Consider the following 21,314-nt stretch of genomic DNA (forward strand, 5'->3'; position numbering starts at 1 on the left):
TAGGACCTTGAGTGCTTGGGCCATAGGTGGTCTTGACTGCGCTGAAGAATCCACACACGTCGTGGTTGTCGGCTAGCTGCTGGATCTCCTGCGCTTTCTCCACCCACCATCTGTTCCTTAAGTCGTGAGTTTTTTGTTGGACCTTGGCCTTCAGGCGTCTGTAGAGCTGCTTTCTTGCTCTCGCGTTCTGTTGCTGTTTCCAGATCAGGAATGCCTTGCGCTTGCGGTTTATTAGCTCCTGGATCTCCTGGTCGTTCTCGTCAAACCAGTCTTGGTGTTTCCTGGTCAAGTGACCGAGTGTCTCTTCACAGGTGCTGATTATGGAGGCCTTGAGTGCAGACCAGGCGCTGTGGACACTGTGTCTCTGAATCACTGGGAGTTGTCAGGTTGATTGTGAGGCGCAGGCTGAATAAGGCTTTCTTAGCAGGATCTTTGAGTGCTCCAGCGTTGATTTTCCTGCGGCATTGCTTCTGTTGCCGTCGCTTTTTTGGGGCTACATTGATGGAGATGACAGAGCGGATTAGGCGGTCGTCAGAGCTTAGGGCCTAGGCAACAGAAGGCACGACCACCAAAGGTTGAGAGATTATAATCAGGGATGCTCAAGAGGGCAGAATTAGAGGAGTGTAGATATCTCGGGGGGTTGTGGGGCTGAAGGAGATTACAGAGATAGGGAGGGGCGAGGCCACGGAGGGATTTGAAAACAAGGATGAGAATTTTGAAATCGAGGCGCTGCTTAACTGGGAACCAATGTAGGTCAGCGAGCACAGGGGTGATGGGCAGTTTGCTTTCTGTATGTATGCACTTCTTAAGAAGTCTTGTATAATTGAAAATACTGTTCTATTTAGAGGCAAAGGCCTAGAAACTGGTTCATGCGACAGGTGGCCCGAAGCACACCCGATATTGGGCCTAGATATAAAATTCTAACAGGACTAGATAGACTAGATGCAGGAAGGATGTTCCCGATGGTGGGGGGAGTCCAGAACCAGGGGTCACAGTCTAAAGCTAAGGGGTAAGCCATTTAGGACAGAGATGAGGAGGAATTTCTTCACCCAGAGAGCGGTGAACCTGTGGAATCTCTACCACAAAAGGCAGTTGAGGCCAATTCATTAAATATATTCAAGAAGGAGTTAAATATATTTCTTAAGGTTAAAGGGATCAAGGGATATGTGGAGAAAGCAGGGACAGGGTACTGAATTTGGATGATCAGCCATGATCTCATTAAATGGCAGAGCAGGCTCAAGGGGCCGAATGGCCTACTCCTGCTCCTATCTTCTATGTTTCTATGTTCAGATCCTCATTTAAATCATCATGGGTAACAGTTTCAGTGGCTGCTCATTGACTCAGTTGAGCTTATTAACATACCAATCCCCTTTGTATCAGCAGCGTCTGCTTGGAGCTGTGAAGTGGATTTTAAACTCCTGTCAACTCACATCAATTTTAAAGCAACACTTTAACATAAATTATATCCCAATACTTTCCATAGAAAACTGGTCAAAAAATCCCAAAATGTGACATGTAGACATTAAAATTTATAATGGAAAAAGTTGACACAAAAGTTTTACCAAAATATGACAACAGGAAGTAAGGTTTTGTCATCAGGAAATGCACGCATATGCAAGATTTTTAAATATATTATGTATTTTTATTGGGGGTCAATTATTTCTAAGTTAAAAGCAGGATTATGGTTGCTGGTTCTCTTGGCTATTAAAAAAAACCTGTAAATAACATATGCAACAGAGTCATCTAGACTGCCAACATAAATGGAAGTCAGGTTAATATCATTCTATCATCCGGACACCAGTTGCAGTGCTCAAACGTCATTCACTAGGTCAGTAGTGGCCAGGATTTGAAGCTACTTTTGGACTGGAACAAATCAAATTTGTTTGTACAGTAAAAGTATGTCCCCTTATCTGACACACCGTGCAATGTTACCTGTGATTGTGTAGATGCAAAAAAAAATGTACTGTGACTGATTCTTAGTGCAAATATTAATAACTGATTTTGTTGACTTCCTTTTATGATACATTGCATTATCTAGTACCATGTGATCCAATCAACCCAACTGCTTACTTGGACTGTGATGCTAATGCTATTGAGGTTTTCTGGGATAACCGTGATGGAGCAGTGTCATATGTTGTGGTAGCAGAAAATAGTGTCGGATTGACACTTTCATGTAACACCACAGACACAGTCTGTGAGCTCACAAACCTACAATGTGGCCAGGTATACAGCATGTCCATAATAGGGCTAAACGAACAGTGCAACACTTTGCGACCTTCCAAGAGTTTTGCAACAATTGAGACAGGTAAAAGTATTTTATTTTTGACCTTAGTTTATGAATTTAATTCATTCCAGTTTCATTTTAATGTTACACGTAGATAAAATAACTTTTTTTTAAGTTACAACCACGCTTGCGAGTCAGGTTAATGTTGCTAAATCTGACACTCGCTGTTCAATTGTTGTCCTCATCCTTTCACAAACTGCACATCCATTTCTACAGTAACATCTGATTTCTCTGGATATTCTGAAAGGAAAGTTCCTATGTATGGCACTCTACAGGATTTAGCACACTGTTCTTTACATTTCACTTTAACAAATCCACAGCCGAGCATTTAAGAAAAACTTAACATGTGGCTTCTTGCATACAGTGCCATTTCCATTCTATTCCTGCCAGTACTTTGTGGCTGGGGTGTAATCCAGAGTATTGGGTCCATCTACACTTGATTCCACCAACATTTACAAACACATTTATTCACCAATTTACACATAACATAAAGAGAAGGAAGTAAAGGTTTAATGCATGGGCAAATGTATGTTGCACTTGAAAGTTTCACATATCGAACATGTCTGTCACAGTTGTATCTAATTAGCATAAATATCATATTCATAAAAAACTAGTATGATTTGTTAAGATCACCATTCACTGCAGGTAGCCCAGCTGCCAACAAACAAGCAGAAAGGAAGTAAGAAAGCTCGAATTAACAAACAACTTTAAAATCTGTAAAATGAACCAATGCCCAGTTAACTTAATAAACAGCTGAAAACAACTACCAATCACAATTACTCAATTATTTTTCAAACTGGTTCGATCTTGATTTCTGACTCTGCTGATTTTATACCTACGTAACGTAAGAAACAATACAAAAGAAACAGAAATGAGATTTATAACTTAAGAAACAAATCTGAAAAAGATATTGGCCCGTAATTTGCGGTCAGCGGCGAAGCAAAGGTGTTCGCCACTGGCTCCAAAGTAAGCTTCACACAAAGATCTCTGTGGCGAGAAGTTCGGGGTTTTCGACGCATAATTCAAATCAACGGAAGTTAATGGGGTTCCCAGCGAAAAGCTGCTGTGACGTCAACAAGCTCTCTAAGCAGCAAATTAACACGCAGAATTCTCGCAGCCAGCGAACCAGGAAGTGGGTTGGTGCCTTTGATTCTAATTTTTTTTTAATGTTAGAGATAGCAAAAAAAAATTGGGGCTGTCACATGGGGAAAAGGGCAAACTTGAAATAAAGATGAACAAACTTGAGTTTCTTAAAAATTTAACTTTTTATTAAAATGGATAAATTTAACACTCCACAAAATTAGTTTTTCAGGGTCATAACCTTTCTTCAGTCAATACGGGGTTAAAACCCCAGTTACACCTAATCCAAAAGGGTCTAACTTTTAATGGAGTATTTAACAGCGGTATTACGTTGGAAGAGCCGAAGTTTCCATGATTTGACAGATTACACTGATTGCTGGCTCGGGGGAAGGCAGTTGACACAGTGGCCTGTTGAACAGTGAATGACAGATCACGACTTTAGGATTACCGTGTTAGGCTGTGCTAAATCCTGAAGTTGTGGTCAGTTTCAAAGGCGAAATGACGACGAGCGCTGACAGTTCACTATCATCAGAACCGCAAATTCCAGGCCATTAAGCTTACCCAAAAAGTCAGCCATTGTGCCTTTACACTTACCTCCTGGATCCAGCGTGTCTGCCTAACCCAATCCCCCATGAGGCCTCGGATCACCTTCATGAGCCCTCCCCGCACCGTGCCCCTCCGGCCCCCCCAAGCATGCTGCTCCGGCCCCCCGATCTCCCACTCCCGACCCCCTTCCCCTTCCTCCGGCCCTCTGATGCACACCTGCCCCCCCGACTCCTCTGGCCCTCCAATAGTCACCCGGCCTCCCCACAGTGCACCCGGCCAACACGCCCCCCCCACCCTCCAATATTCACCTGGCCTCCCCACTGTGCCCCCCATCCCTCCAATATTCACCTGGCCTCCCCACTGTGCCCCCCATCCCTTCAATATTCACCCAGCCCACCCATTGTGTACCCGGCTGACACGCCACCCCCCGCCCCTGCTCCTCTGGCCTTCCGATGCTTCCCCCGACCATCCCCAGCCCCCATGCGATCCCTCCCTCTCTGCGGCCTATCCGTCCACAGCCAGCCAGCCTCTCAATCTGTGGTTGCGGGAGGGAAACAGAGGGTTCCAAAGCAAATCAGGCCCTGCCGTTAAATACAGCGGAGCCTGCGGGCAACTCGTTCTCCTGGGTCTCCCCCTTGCCGAGCACCACCACCCCCCCGCACTCCCCACTCCCAACCCGCTTCCCGATTAAAATTCAGGCCATTGTGTGTGACCCATTTATAAAATAGCAAAATTAGACAGTGAAAGTTTGATAATTGGCAGAAATGTTCAGTGTACAGAATGGAAATTAATCCTGTTTTTTTTCTGCCGTTGCTTAATAATGCGCAGTTCCCTGTGCTCCGGTGCTTGTTCATGCTCGTGTGGATTGTGCTTTGGATCTGGTGTCTTTGAAGTGGGTGGAAAGTGATGGAGCTGACTCGTACATTGCATTTTTGGAGATGAACAGCGGAAACAGACTGTCGTGCAACACAACAGAGACAAGCTGTGCAATCTCCGATCTCCCGTGTGGAGAGAGTTATTCAGTAACTGTAGTGGCACAGGCCGACCACTGCAGCACCTTACACTCTTCGGGGTTGGAAATTCAGTCAGGTATTTAACTTCAAAGCCAATTTGATAAAATAATGAAAGTCTGAACAAGATGCAGGGTAAGTTACAGAATTAATTTGTGTTCTATGCAAAAATAAATGCTGTTGCGTCAAGTAATCCGTGATGCGAAGGGCATAATTATTTGCTTCTAAATTATTTATTTTGGTTAATAGTGTGAATTACTAATCACTGGATTTATTAATTACATTTTTGTAATTTCTTACTTTGGACTCATACAGGTTTAGAACCTGGTGAAACAACTCAGAGTAGCACAAGGATTGACCTCAGGCTCCAATCTTCTCACTGGAGGTTGAATCATTCAGATGGGTCAGGGGGAAGCAGTGTGGAATGAGTGGCTGGTGGAGTGAGAAAGCAAAGAGGAAAATTGTCACACAAATTCTTTAACTGCCCTAAAATCTGCCTCACTGTCTTGCAATCCACTTGGGAGATTAATTTCCTGAACTTCACCCAATATTTTAGCACCGCGCAAAACTGTTTATAGAACAGTACACGTGCATCTTCCATATGCTTATGTTTTACCATCTCATTTATTCTAATTTATCATCATTCAAGTGCCACCTGACACATACTTGGGTTTCCACTAACAGTCTGGGGCAGATTTTCATCTTTATCCCCAAATATTAATTTCAATGGAAGGAAAATCAGGCAGGTTCTGTTACTGGCATGTGATCTGCCCCACCAGGTTTCCCCTTCTGCCCTAGTGATGCTTAACGCCCGGGTAAAGATGATGATCTACCCCAATATGTCAGTGATGTGCTGCGAGGACCAATAAGGAGAATAAGGTGGACAGGGGAAAAAATCCACATTGATTCCCAAAAAGCTTCTTCTGAATCTCACATAGAGTTCTGATTCTGTTGCAATTACAAACAATTTTGATCAATAGTTTTGCTCAAATAGAGATGAGATTTTAAGGACAGTATTAAAACTAGATCTTCATTCCAAAACTGTGGCTTTTTGGTCACTGAGAAATGTGTCCTGTGATGAAAGTTGTCAAAGGTGGCCATCCGTGACAGAAAAGATATTGTTAGATCAATAATGGTCAAAGATGCCAAGAGAAAAACAGACAGTTGGAATGATATAGAGAGAGTGTAGGTCAGAAAAAGTCAATACTGATAAGAGAAAGAAAGTTAGAGATTTGGAACCAAAAGGGAGAGAGAAAGGAAGAAAAAGAGCGACGAAGATACATTGCGATGGCCAAATAGAGAAATCAGAAGGGATGTAGAAAATGTAAGAAAACAATAACATGGAAAAATAACAATAAATAACATTTTAGGAATAGGCCATTTGTTCCAACAAGCACAACACATTTTCTGATTGATCTCTACCTACCTTGTGATCATTGTTTAGCCATTTTTCCACCAGAAACATGGCTAGTTGTCTCTTGAGCCTATTTATGTTATTGCTTAATGATCTTCCAAGGCAACTTGCCTTTTTATGCTTTGTGTAAAATAGTTCTGTCTCAATTCCATATTTAACATGGAATGGGTGGCACAGTGGGTTAGAATACTGTTCTTTCATCTCTGAGACCTTGTTCTGAATCTACCAGTGACACATAATTGTCATCTCTCTGCTGGGTGTTAAAAGCCTAAATGAAACAAGTTTAGCCACTCAATCCTGTTCTAACAAGCATGAATCCACAGTACAAAATTGCATACAAGGTGACTGCCATGGGGAATACAAACATCACACTGGTGCAGTGTTCCTCTGAAGTTAAGGCAGCATAAAGGGAGCTTTACCTCACACTGCACTATGTTACATGTGACCTCGGAATGCTTACTGCTTTGTAATTACTAACGAGCTGTATCAGGCATTGTGGTGTTCTTGGGGTGCATTCCCTTCTTTTGAAATAGTAGTGCCTTTATGGTGACCTTGTTCAGTAGGTAGATTGAAATGGTCTGGGCTTAGGGTTTCCATACTGTAACTATTAGTACCACTCTACATTACCAACCAGAAGCTTACTTTATAGGAAGGAAGAAGCCATATAGACAACATTGTCTTTCCTCTGCCACTTCTCCCTCCCTACACAAAATGTGGTGCTACCAGTTAAATCAGCCAGTTCAGAAACTAGTGAAGGTCTCAGTGAATCAAAAGGCTCAAGTCACAGTTCAGGTTGGGATTCAAATGCAGTACCTCTAAATGGGATCCCAATACTCTAGAGCCAGTAGGGTGCTCACCATTAGCTGTTTATTCTCTGACTTATTTTACTGTTTTCTGTTTTATTCCCAACCAAGTGCTATGTTCCCCTCAGAATGTGGAAGCTTATAGTGAGAATAATACTGCCTTTGTAACATGGGAGCCGAGTAATCACACAATGTCGTACACTGCAACAGCAGAGGGGAGTGATGGACACACAGCCACATGTACCACATCTGAAATAAACTGTCAGATCCCATCTCTTCACTGCAGTCAAACGTATACCATCACCGTACAAGGCTTTGATAATAATTGCAACAGCAAACAAAGCTCCAGTTATGAGATTTGGACAGGTAATGAATTACAAATTACTTTTAATGCTTGTAACATCTTACGTATACATTGCATCTGTTGTACGATGCTATATTTGAGTCCTCTAAAAAGCCTATACAAAAAGAGGAATATCTTATGAGGAGCTGCTTAAGGTGAATTCTCAGTTACTGAGAAGGTCTGAGATGATAATAGCTTTTATATGAAAGGTTGTGGATTACTAGATATTTTCTTAGAGAGAGTTGTATTGTGAGTGCATTATGAAAAATGTTGCAGAATATTTAACTTTTCTATTCTCTACATTTTATGAAGTGAGTGTGTGGACTTATGTGCTGTCATTTGCTTTCTTTGTATCTTGAAAATATTATTTTCACCCCTTTAATTAGTGATACTAGGTTACAACTACTAGTTTGCATAATTTTCCAGTGTATTTTGGAATTGGATAAATACTTGAAGGAGATTAAATTGCAGGGATATGGGGAAAGAGCGGGGGAGTGGGACTAACTGGATTGCTCTTCGAAAGAGCCGGCGCAGACTCAATGGGCCAAATGGTCTCCTTCTGTGCTGTACTATTCTATGATTTTATTCGTTAATATAAACTTTAAAGCAATTTTATCTTGAGAATTCCAATGAGAACTAGATCAAACTTGCCAAAGTTGGTTCCTGTTAGCTATTTAGTAACTGTTAGAGGGATGACATTCTTTACTCCATCAAGCCCTCTTCACAGGTAATAACCATAACTTTAACCATAGGAGTATGAGTGCTTCTTGTGTGCTGGATCTGAAAGACATAATTTGAATTTCAAGAGCTGTATCATTATGTTCAGGAAATGTTTGAGCAGCCTCCTCCTGAAAAAGCTGGGAGCAGCCGGAACTGAGACTCCACTTGGATGAACTGTAGCTGTGGCAGCAGATGCTATTGTTTTTGGCTGAGCTTTTCCCAAGTGATAGTGTCAGTATTTCCCTAGATTGAACGAATATTTTAATAGTACTGCTGATCATCAAGCATGATGATGTAATGACAATGCTACCACTACATATATCTTCGTCTCCAAACTGAGCTGACCACTGAGATTATTTCATAAGGTCTTTAGTATTCAGTGGAGTTGAGGTGGAAGATCAACACTGAGCTGGTACACCAGCCATGGCGTGGTGGGATATGGATTCATGCCCACAATTATCTCCAGTTTGTAATCTTGCCCACATCACTGTGAAGAGACGCTAAGACGATGCTGGCCCTTTTCTTCATTGTGGTGGGAGGAGGGAAAATTGAGCAGATGGTTATTACTGGGATATTCTCTACTGAATGCCATTTTATGTGGCTTTAATAGAGGCCTACCTACCCTAATGGCCACAGCTTCTTAACAATGTGGTAGACGTAATAGAGATATACTCGTTGAGTATGTTCAAGACACATCGATAGATTTTTATATAAGGGAATCAAGGGACATGGGGATTGGGTGGGAAAGTGGAGTTGAGGTAGAAGATCAGCCATGATCTTATTGAATGGTGGAGCAAGCTCGAAGGGCCAAATAGCCAACTCCTGCTCCTATTTCTTATGTTCTTATGAGATGGATAGATTCAAAGGGGATTTCATACACTGCCGAAATGAATAGCTAGTCTGTTCAAAGTGATTATCATTTTATTTAATTATATGATCAGCACGATGTAATCCATTTTTGTCTATCAATTTTATCATAGTACCTCTTCAGGTATTAATAAAATGATACATTTCCTTTTCTACAGCACCATGCGCCCCAGATGAAATCATTGTGAACGTGGACTGTAACTCTAATCAAGTAGTAGTGTCATGGGGACGGACTGCTGGAGCGATGTCATACGATGTAACTGCAGAAGGCAGTGATGGACATACACACTCACACAACACAACAGAGACTCGCTATGAAATGCTGGATTTACACTGTGGACAGTCTTATAACATAACTGTAAAAACAGTGAGTTATAGCCGGAATGGAATTTCAAGTACTTCTGCCCAAATCCAAACCGGTAAGGCTATTAATCCTTAAATAATACACACTATGGAAATAGTTTTACATTCATTTGTTATCACATTTACAGGACAGTGAGAGGATTGATACACATTTGTATTTTCTATCTAGCACCGTGCATTCCTGAGAATCTAACAGCTGAGCTGAACTGTGATTCGAATGCGGTATCCTTCTCGTGGGATGACACCGATGGGGCAAAGTTATACACTGTGACTGCTCGAGATAGTCAAAGAGTCACCGCTTTATTCAACACAAACGAGACAAAGGCTCAAATCCCACACCTGCAGTGTGGTGAATATTATACAATCTCTGTTCTAGCAACAGACAACATCTGCAAAAGTCCCCAGAGTGCAGTGGTGAATGTACATGCAGGTATCGCTCATTTCCATGTTTTGTGACATCTTAACAAATGAAGTCTCGCGTTCCACAGGCAGTATTTAGTTGCGATGTGCTATTTTGTTCCTGTTTTTTATTTATGCTCTTGGATAAATGGGTCTCTGTGGACGGTGCAGGATAAATTGTGTAACTTATGTTAGAGAGTCCGCAGCTGAAATTATGTTGCTGACATCTTTGGTCTGGCAATGCTACAGGAATACATTGTTTATAGGTTCAAAGACTGCTGAAGCCCGAGACACATAATTGTAATTGAACTCCTTCAGTTCTCCAAATCCTTTAGCTGTACTCACAAAGCATGTAATGATCTTCACAAGGTAAATAAGTGGAATACACTACAGCACATTTTTACTACATGGAAATTCAGCTAATAGTGCACATAAAGCCTGCTCACACTATTAAAGTGCTGGCCCTCTACTTAACTGAACATTTGCTTGATGTGCATATCAAATATACAGAGTCAGAATTTCAATTGTTATTTTAATATTGCGGCATTCCTCATTGCCTGTGATTTTGGAAATTGCACAAAGACTTAATTTTTTTAACGTTTTGATGACTTAATTTACATAATACAAAGTTGTAAGCAAAATCCCTGGGTTAAATGTCAACAAGGAATTAAATAAATCAGTGGTGAAATGAGGGATAACTTGTTTTGTTTTTAATATTATTGTTAATTTTCTCTCCAGCCCCTTGCCCCAGGTAAAGATTGTTTTTTCTTACAATATGTTCAGTGTTGAGACAAAGGCCGGAATTTTCTGTACCTGGGCGGGTCGGGAACGGGTAGTCGCCATGGCGGGTCGCGACCCCGTTCTTCATATCGTGCCGCTCCTGAGGTTGACTTTCCGTTAATGGGGCCTATTAAGGCTGCCCATAACATTTCCCGGCCCTATTAAATGGTGTTGGTGTGATGACATCATCAACGACGCGTTTTCAGCTGGGATATTTAAAGGAACCATGGCCACATTGCATTTGAAGGTTTAGCTAGGAGTGTGCAGGCAGCACACTGCACAATTGGACTGCACTGAGATAGAGGGCTGCACCTAGGTTCTCCAATGACTCCTTCCATATGCTTGTGGAGGGAGTGAGACCACACAGGGAGGTGCTTTTCCCTTCCAATGGGCGGAAGAGACCTCCCCAACAGACAAAACGAGCCTGGCTCCAAATAGCAGAGGAGGTCCAACAGCAGGGATGTGGTGAGAAGGACCTGGGTGCAGTGCCGCAAACATTTCAATGATCTCATGAGATCAGGAAAGGTGAGAGCAAAGCCACACTCAACTTCATCCTGTTGTGCCTCTTATCACATCCCCATCACTCTGCCCCCAACCCTACCCCTGCACATCCTTACTCACACCAACGTACCTTGCACGCCCACCCATCCCTCTCTCTCTATCTACATTATCACATCCCCAGCTCACTAACCACCCCTCACACTCACCCTCAGCCTAATGTAATCATACCAACTAACATCACTTGGCATTGCCACCCCACTCCATCATAGTCACCCTCTACAGGTGTAACCCATTCATTCCTTAAACTCATTCCATCACTCTCACTCAGCCTTCTCTTTCCGTCCTTGCAGGAAAAGAGAGCCCACAATAAGAGGGAGAGATAGAGAACCGGAGGTGGCACTCCATCAGTGACCACCCTAACATCAGTAGAGGAGGCTGCCTTGGAAGTTTCTGGAGTCGCTGAGCAGCTGAAGGTGGGAGACGGAGAGAGGGGGACATCTTAGCAACCTGGTGACAGAATTACATATCATACAGCTACATGGCATACAGCAGCCAGTGACTGTTCATCATGGGCATAATGGTATCTGTACCCATTCTTCATATGACATATCTAACACATTTCTTTACTCTCCCACAGGTCCACCAAGAGCCCCCCCCCCCACCACTGTCCAGGAGGAAGTGGAAGACAACTCCTCAGAGGAGCCTCCAGCCTCTGAGGGCGCACCATCACCAGGCATAAGCGCATCCAGCACCAGCGCAGATACGTACACCTCGGTGGGTCCCATGCGAGATAGAGTAGTGTTGTCACCTGCTGTCTCACAAGTCACAAGTGAACAAGAGCAGATGGTGGAGACAGGGTTAGCAGTGGAGACTCTTCGCCGGAGGGTGCTCCCAGCTCTGCTCAAATGCATGCAGACGCTGGGCCTCGGGGGCCATCCAGAAAGAGGACGATCCTGGAGGTCCAGGAAGAAGTGCAGGGGGCTCTGACAGGTTTTGCAACCGTGATGTCTGCAAATGTGCAGAGAATGGAGGAGTCCACCTCCAACATGAGCACCACTGTGTCGCAGGCAATGGCGACTGTAGGCTCTTCCATGGATAGGATGGTCACCTGCATGGAGCAGCTAATGTGCCACTCACAGGAGCACATGATCTCTATGGTGAATAGATGGTTATCTATGGAGAATAGATGGCAGAGGTTCATAGACGTCCTCTGTAGGAGGGATGTCAACGTAGAAGTGGGTCCTCATGGCCCCACTGCTGTGCAGCAAGGTGCTCTCCAGGTCCTTGGAAGCAGGGATGTGCGGGTGGCCCATGAGAGGAATGATGGTGAGAGGGGACATGAAAGTGGGGATTCCTCTCAAAGCACTCACACTTCTTCCCTGTTGCCTCCACCCCCCCAGCCCCCCGCCCCAGTCAGAGCCCCAGATGCCTCCTCGGATCACCATGGCCGAGTCTGTCCCTGCACAGTCGCAGGAGGAGCAGACTTTGGAGGGGCCATCACAGGCTCCAAAACCTCTGTGTGCCAAAAGTATCTATGCAGTCACAGCAGGGAAGTGAGCAGGCTGCCTCTACCTCTGCTGAAGCCACAGGGGTAGCACCTCATAGAAGCACACGTAAGAGAAAGATGAAACATAAGTAGATTCACAAGGGTAGCCACTTGGGTGTTTTATTAAATGTTTCTGTAAAGTTTCCGTTACTGTGATGTCACAGATAAAAAACCTTTATTTTCACCACTTTCCGGGAATGTACAAATTTGCGTGCACCTTTGGCAGTGGCTTAGTGAGTTGGAGTGAATGGTGAGACATAACGGTGCAGTAATTCCAGTCCCAACGCGTGAGTACGGACGGTGTACTCACGCGTGGGCCCGTTGGAAGTACCGGATTCCAGCATGCACAGCGCATGCGCGGGAAACCGGCATTTCCTCTCCATCGAACTAAGGGGTTAAGAGGTCCAACACGTGCGCGCAGGACTCTGCGCGCACGCGTTGAACTTCCTTCGTTTAGACAGGTTTGCGCGTGTGCAAGGGACTGAACTTTTTGGAAATGAAAAAAGGAGGCGTAAGCAGTGGATTCTTGAAGGTAAGTGGTCTATTATTTAAAATTATTACATTTTTTCCACAGCTTCATTGTTTTTAAGAACTTTACAGTAAGGTAAGTTTATTTTTAGACCCGAATTCGTAAAAAAAAAATATTTTCAAAAATTTTATTAATTGTTTTAAATAGTTTTTTAAAGTTATTTATAGCTTATTTAATTATTGGGATGTTTTTTAAAATTTTAATTAAAGTTAAACTAGTCTTTTGGGCGCCCGTACTTTTCATGAGTTTGACAGTCTTTACTATCAAACTCATGAATGAGTTTCCCCTCCCCTGATTGGCTGCAGAGTGCTCACCTGATCCCAGCCGGCAAATCGCACTAACTACGCCGCTGGATCAGGTAAGCACATCGCGCCGACATCGGAACCGGGCCAGTGACAGGAAATGCAAGCAGGCCCGGGCTTCAGATGTCAGCGCGCAGGGTGAGTGCAGATCGGGGGCTTGCACGCGCGGCAAGCACCCAATCCTAATTTCTGGCCCAACGTTACCTCCAGCAATGGTGGTTAGCGTGAAAGGAATGGTTTGGTCATTGTAGGGATGCTTTATGGTGCTGCTGTGGGGTGGTGCCAACCTGGCACAGCATGAGGCAGCCATATGGGTGTAATGCATAAAATTAAGTAAATCTGGCCATGATGAGCCCATCCCTGGCCTCCCGAGCAGCAATGTGCTCGGGTGCTGGTGGAATATTTCTGCAGGTTCCTCCTGCTCCTGCTCCTCCTCATCTTCCAGCTGATGCTCCTCCTCCTCCACTGAAGCGGCTCTGCGCTCAGTGCCTTGCTCCTCATGCGGCACTAATCCTCGCTGCTGCGCTATGTTATGCAGGTACGCAGCAGACCTCAACGACCCTGGCTGGTGCGTACTGAAGGGCTCCTCCAGATCTTTCAAGGTATCTGAAGTGCATCTTCAGCTTGCCTAGTGTCTGCTCTATGATACATCTGGTGGAAATGTGGCTTTCATTATATCTCTCTGGCCTCATTACTTGGCCTCCTCAAGAATGTCATGAGCCATGGCTTCAGTCAATAGCACTTGTCTCCAAGCAGCCAGCCAGAAAGTCTGTTTGGAGGAGTGAAGAGCTGAAGGAGGGTGGACTGGCGCAGGACGAAAGAGTCATGGCAGCTGCCAGGGAGTTTTGTGCACACATGCATGATGATCTTCCTATGGTTGCAGACCAGCTGCACATTGAGGGAGTGGAAGCCCTTGCAGTTGACAAAAACTCCTGGATGATGATGGGGTGCCCTGATGGCCACATGTCTGCAGTCGATGTTGCCCTGCACCTGTGGGAAGCCAGCCAGAGTGGCAAAGCCACATGCCCACTCAGTAACACTGGATTCATCAGTGGCAAAGTTGGCTGACTTGTCAAAGAGGGCATCGGTGACCTTTGTGATGCATCTATGGGCAGCTGACTGTGAGATGCAGCAAATGTCTGCTGTAGATCCCTGGAAGGAGCCTGAGGTGAAGAAGTTAAGGGTATTGGTGACTTTGACAGCCACTGCTAAGGCATATCCACCCATTCCTCTGAGCTGCAGGTCTTGCTCCAGCAATGTGCAAATGTCTGCGATGACCTAGCTCGATGGCCTGAGCCTCCTTTGGCACTGCTGCTCAGTCATGTTGAGGAAGCTCATCCTCTGCCTATATACCCTGTGTTGGGGGTATTGCCTCCAGCACGGTGCAGCCCTGCGCTGATGCCCTTTGTCCTGTGCAGCATCAGCTGGCTGAGGAGAAGGTTCGTGGTGTGCCGAGTGCTGCTGGTGTTGGGGCTTATCGTGGTCTGATTCTGAGGACCAAGGTGAGACAGTATAAACGGCACCCATGTTGATGGAATAGATGGCAGGTCAAGTAGAGATGATAGAAGCAATCTGTCAATGGTGTGATAGGTACTACCAATGAGGTGACAGTGGATGGCGACTTTGCTGGAAACACTTGCACTGTAAAAAGCTAAATCTGTGCTACCAATGCAGTCAGCAACAGCATCTGCCTTAGGAAAGTGATCAGCTGTGAGGTGGGAGTTTTTATTGTACTTTACATGCTGTGCAATAATGAACTGGATCAGTGGCCACTCAACTTCCGCCTCAGGTTCACAGATGTGGTTCCCAAATTGCGTGATTCCCATGCTCATCCAGGGAAATTTTAAAGGTAGGGTGAAAAACGCACTTAAGGGTCTGACAAGTACCTCATAATAATTTAAATTAGCTTGCCCGACTCTGCCACTCGGGTCGCTGCCGCGTCGGCAAATGCACCCGAGGGCACGGGATGATGCCATGTTTCCGACCTGCTGCAAAATATTTCAAATTTCCCACCGGACCGACCTCCAATCGCATCCGCATGGACCCCATAAAATTCCGGCCAAAGTATCTTCAGACTTTTTGTCACTTAATACAACTAATTATTGTTAACCAATGAAATAATAATGGCCCGTATTTTCCAATTGCAGGCCTCCTGCGGGCGGAGGCCTGTGATCTGGAAAAATCTACGCCCTTACCTGAGGGCTCCCAGGATGCACACGCTTCCATAGAAACATAGAAGATAGGAGCAGAAGTAGGCCATTTGGCCCCTCGAGCCTGTTCCACCATTTAATGAGATCATGGCTGATCATCCAAATTCAGTACCCTGTCCCTGCTTTCTCCCCACATCCCTTCATCTCTTTAGCCTTAGGAAATATATCTAACTCCTTCTTGAATATATTTAATGAATTGGCCTCAACTGCCTTCTGTGGTAGAGAATACCACAGGTTCACCACTCTCTGGGTGAAGAAATTCCTCCTCATCTCAGTCCTAAATGGCTTACCCCTTATCCTTAGACTGTGACCCCTGGTTCTGGACTCCCCCGCCATCGGGAACATTCTTCCTGCATCTAGTCTGTCTAGTCCTGTTAGAATTTTATAAGTTTCAATGAGATCCCCTCTCATTCTTCTAAACTCTAGCGAATATAAACCTATTCGACCCAATCTCTCTTCATACATCATTCCTGGTATCAGTCTGGTGAATCTTCGCTGCACTCCCTCCATGGCAAGAACATCCTTCCTCAGATAAGGCGACCAAAACTGCACACAATACTCAAGGTGTGGTCTCGCCAAGGCCCTGTACAACTGCAGCAAGACATCCTTGCTCCTGTACTCGAATCCTCTCGTATGAAGGCCAACATACCATTTGCCTTTTTAATCGCCTGCTGCACCTGCATGCTTACCTTCAGTGACTGGTGCACAAGGACACCCAGGTCTTGTTGCACTTCCCCTTTTCCCAATCTATTGCCGTTCAGATAATAATCTGTCTTCCTGTTTTTGCCACCAAAGTGGATAACCTCGCATTTATCCACATTATACGGCATCTGCCATGCATCTGCCCAATTACCCAACCTGTCCAAATCATACTGGAGTTTCTCTGCATCCTCCTCACAGCACACATGTCCACCCAGCTTTGTGTCATCTGCAAACTTGGAGATATTACATCTAGTTCCCTCGTCTAGATCATTAATATATATTGTGAATAGCTGGGGTCCTAGCACTGATCCTTGCGGTACCATACTAGTCACTGCCTAGTCAAAGACCCGTGACATGAATCTTGCCATTCATGTGGAAATGACTTATGAAGTAATACTGGGCGGCCTGCTGGTGGCGCAGTCCAGGGAGAGTATAAATACTTGGGCATGGGCCCAGCTTGCTCAGGACATTCTTTAACAGGAACTAGTGAAGGACACAACTAGATCTCCATGTTGAAAAACAGTTGATAAAAGCCTTGTTTAATACACAGACCATGTGCCTAGTAGTTTTCTTATGTTAACCCATTTATTCCAACACTTTGCTGCCTGTCTGCCAACCAGTTCTCTATCCAAGTCAGTAGGTTGCCCCCAATCCCATGTGCTTTAACATTGCACGCTAATCTCTTATGCGGGACCTTATCGAAAGCCTTCTGAAAGTCCGAATACACCATATCCACTGGTTCTCCCTTATCTATTCTATCAGTTACATCCTCAAACAATTCCAGTAGATTAGTCAAGCATGATTTACCTTTTGTAAATCCATGTTGACTTTGTCTGATCCTGTCACTGTTTTCCAAGTGCTCTGCTATTACATCTTTTATAATGGACTCTAGCATTTTCCCCACTACCGATGTCAGGCTTACCGGTCTATAATTCCCCGTTTTCTCTCTACCACCTTTTTTAAATGGTGGGGTTACATTAGCTATCCTCCAATCCATGGGAACTATTCCAGAGTCTATAGAATTTTGGAAGATGACCAGCAATGCATCTACTATTTCTAGGGCCACTTCCTTAAGTACCCTAGGATGTAGATTATCAGGCCCTGGGAATTTATTGGCCTTCAATCCCGTCAATTTCCCTAACACTGTTTCCCTACAAATACCGATTTCATTCAGTTCTTCCCTCTCATTAGACCCAATATTCTCCGACATCTCTGGGAGGTTATGTGTGTCCTCCTTTGTGAAGACAGAACCAAAGTATGTATTTAATTGGTCAGCCATTTCTTTGTTCCCCATTATAAATTCCCCTGATTCTGACTGCAAGGGACCTACACTTGACTTCACCAATCTTTTTCTCTTCACATATCTATAGAAGCTTTTACAGTCAGTTTTTATGTTCCCTGCAAGCTTATTCTCATATTCTATTTCCCCCCCTCTTAATTAATCCCTTTCTTCTCCTTTGCTGAATCCTAAACTGCTCCCAATCCTCAGGTTTGCTGCTTTTTCTGGATCTTATGCTACTAATTTCCCTTGTTAGCCACGGTTGAGTCACCATTTTTGTTTTATTTTTATGCCAAACAGGGATGAACAAATTCTGTAGTTCATCCATGCGATCTTTAAATGTTTGCCATTGCCTATCCACCGTCAACCCTTTAAGTAACGTTCCCCAATGCATCCTAGCCAACTCGCGCCTCATACCATCGTATTTTCCTTTATTTAAATTCAGGAACCCTAGTCTCTGAGTCAACTACTTCACTCTCCATCTTAATGAAGAATCCTATCATATTATGATCTCTTCCCCCCCCCCCCCCCAATGGGCCTCGCACAACAATATTGCTAATTAATCCTTTCTCATTACATAATACCCAGTCTAAGATGGCCTGATCTCTAGTTGGTTCCTCGGCATATTGGTCCAGGAAACCATCCCGTATACACCCTTGGAATTCCTCCTCCACAGTATTATTACTAATTTGGTTAGCGAAAGCTATATGTAGATTAAAGTCACCCATGATAACTGCTGTGCCTTTACTGCACGCATCTCTAATTTACCATTTAATGCCATCCCCAACCTCAGCATTACTGTTTGGGGTCTGTATACAACTCCCACTAACATTTTCTGCCCCTTGGTATTTCTCAGCTCTACCCATACAGATTTCACATAATCAGAGCTAATATCCTTCCTTACTATTGTGTTAATCTCCTCTTTAACCAGCAATGCTACCCCACCTCCTTTTCCTTTTTGCTAGTCCTTCCTGAATATTGAATACCCCTGGATGTCGAATTCCCAGCCTTGGTCACCCTGGAACCATGTCTCTGTAATCCCAATTATATCATATGCGTTTACATCTATTTGCGCAGTTAATTCATCCACCTTATTACGAATGCTCCTCGCATTAAGACACAAAGCCTTCAGGCTTGTTTTTTTAACACTCTTAGTCCTTTTAGAATTATTATTTACTGTAGCCCTGTTTGATTTACACCCTTGATTTCTCTGCCTTCCACTTTTGCTTTTCTCCTTCCTGTCTTTTGCTTCTATCCTTGCTTTCCTTTCCTCTGTCTCCCTGCACAGGTTCCCAACCCCCTGCCATTTTAGTTTAAACCCTCCCCAACAGCACTAGCAAACACTCCCCCTGGGACATCGGTCCCGGTCCCGCCCAGGTGCAAACCTTCCAGTGTGTACTGGTTTCACCTCCCCCAGAACCAGCTCCAATGTCCCAGGAATTTGAATCTCTCCCCCTTGCACCATTCCTCTAGCCACATATTCAGCTGAAATATCCTTCTATTTCTACTCTGACTAGCACGTGGCACTGGTAGCAATCCTGAGATTACTACCTTTGAGGTCCTATTTTTTAATTTACCTCCTAACTCCCTATATTCAACTTTTAGGACCTCATCCCATTTTTTACTTATATCGTTGGTACCTATATGCACCACGACAGCTGGCTGTTCACCCTCCCCCTCCAGAATGCCCTGCAGCCGCCCCGAGACATCCTTGACCCTTGCACCAGGGAGGCAACATACCATCCTGGAGTCTCGTTTGCGGTCCACTCCTGGGCCTCTCCAAACTGCCAGTGCGCAGGGCCCACGTATCCCAGAGGTGCAGGTAGTTTGCAGCATCCCTGGAGTCATGTGGGCCATGGGGAGCCAATCAAAGAAGGGAATCTCCCTTCATACACTTGACAGGAAGACCTGTCAAATATATGAATGGAGATCACCCCAAAAATATAGTAAACCTTGAAATAAAAAAATTTTTAAATCACATTTTTAAAATGACTTCAAATTACAATAAATTAAGTATTATAAACAAAAATTTAATTTTTTGAAAAAATAATTGAAGTTTTTTATGGGGCTAAAAATAAACTTACTTTTTTTTAAAGAATTTTTAAATGATAACTCAGTGAAAGTTTAAAAAAAAACTTTTTTCAACTCTTATCCTGGTAAAAGCAGGCCTTACACCTGCTTTTACCAGGCGTGAGAATTGTAAGGATTTTCTGCAGGTGGAGAGTCTCCAAAAAGCAGAACTCTCTGCCCGCAGAGGCCCTTATCCAGGGCAGGCGTCCGATCTGTCAAGACCACTCTTGACAGATCGGAAATGCCGGTTTTCAGCGCATGCGCTGTGCATGCCTGAAACCGACATTTCCGATGTCCCTACAAGTGGGTACACAGTGCGTACCCACCCATAGGGATCAGAATATCCGGGCCAATATTCCTTTCCCCCTCACCATGCCGCTGCCCACCCCCCCAATTCACACACACAATCAAAATTAGAAATGATCTGATCAACATGGGTAGTCTGCAAATTATATTTTATACATTAGCATCAACTACAGAAGGCAAAACAAATGGGAACGGTTAAAAATGCTCAATGTTGTCATAAAATAATAATGACATAAGATCCTATTGTTTTAGCCAGATGCTCACTTGTTAAGGCTTTTACCATACAGAATTAATGCAGCTCTACAAGAACTATCAAATACTTTTCCATTCATTGTTGTCAATGAATTAATACATTGCATTTACTTTAATTTTCTGTTTGCTTTTCACATTTGTTTGAATGACAAGTTGTTATAGAGCTAGGGGGCATAGTCTCAGGATAAGGGGTAGGCCATTTAAGACTGAGATGAGGAAGAATTTCTTCACTCAGAGGGTTGTGAATCTTTGGAATTCTCTGTGAATGATGAGTCTTTGAGTATATTCAAGGCTGAGATAGATAGATATTTGGACTCTAGGGGAATCAAGGGATATGGAGATGGGCGGGAAAGTGGAGTTGAGGTTCATGATCAGCCAGGATCTTATTGAATGGTGGAGCAGGCTCGAGGGGCCACAAGGCCTACTCCTGCTCTTACTTCTTATTAAATGTTATTTAGTAAATTAATGTCCTTTTATTGATTTCAAAAGTATTCTGATGGTTCATTCCAATGTCTTACATCCATTTAAAATTTTTGTTTTTCTTTCAGTCCCTTGCGACCCACAGAATGTAGATGTAAGACTGGATTGTAACCTAAATACAGCTTTGGTGTTGTGGGACTATAGTGAAGGTGCACTGTTGTACACTGCCATTGCTGACGGACCCGATGGGAACATCACGTTGTGCAGCACATCAGAAACATCATGTAGAACGCCCATGTTACTCTGTGGCCAGTTATACTCTGTATATGTCATAGCATCTGACAGCACATGCAACCAATCTCAGAGTTCAATAGTTGAAATTCAAGCAGGTAACTCCTTATTTTACTGATAAATACTGTACCCTGTAGACCAAACAAATTAGCTTCCAGCGTGTTTTATTTATCTATATAGCACAGCACTATATTAACTTAGCAAGTTGTACAGAACATTAACAAATATATATTTAGCATTGGTGCAGTATTGTGTTTACAATGCATGTGCAAACTGGTGAAATTTGGTATCAAGCTT

General features: G+C 43.9%; 1 protein-coding gene across 1 annotated transcript in view; it reads left to right on the plus strand.

Annotated features, from left to right (window-relative positions):
• The first annotated feature begins 3,606 nt into the window (after nt 1-3,606).
• The window catches only part of LOC147121901 (fibronectin type III domain-containing protein 7-like), a 35,274-nt gene continuing 17,566 nt past the window's right edge, over nt 3,607-21,314 (plus strand). Inside the window, exons 1-6 of the mRNA XM_085982441.1 lie at nt 3,607-3,844; nt 4,739-4,999; nt 7,249-7,503; nt 9,226-9,486; nt 9,600-9,860; nt 20,855-21,115. Of these exons, the coding sequence (XP_085838567.1) occupies nt 4,849-4,999; nt 7,249-7,503; nt 9,226-9,486; nt 9,600-9,860; nt 20,855-21,115 (1,189 nt within the window). The 5' untranslated portion in view covers nt 3,607-3,844; nt 4,739-4,848. The remainder of the gene's footprint in view (nt 3,845-4,738; nt 5,000-7,248; nt 7,504-9,225; nt 9,487-9,599; nt 9,861-20,854; nt 21,116-21,314) is intronic.

This window comes from Somniosus microcephalus, chromosome 3, assembly GCF_052327205.1.
Source record: "Somniosus microcephalus isolate GS21.2 chromosome 3, FLI_Smic_1.0, whole genome shotgun sequence".
NCBI lineage: Eukaryota > Metazoa > Chordata > Chondrichthyes > Squaliformes > Somniosidae > Somniosus > Somniosus microcephalus.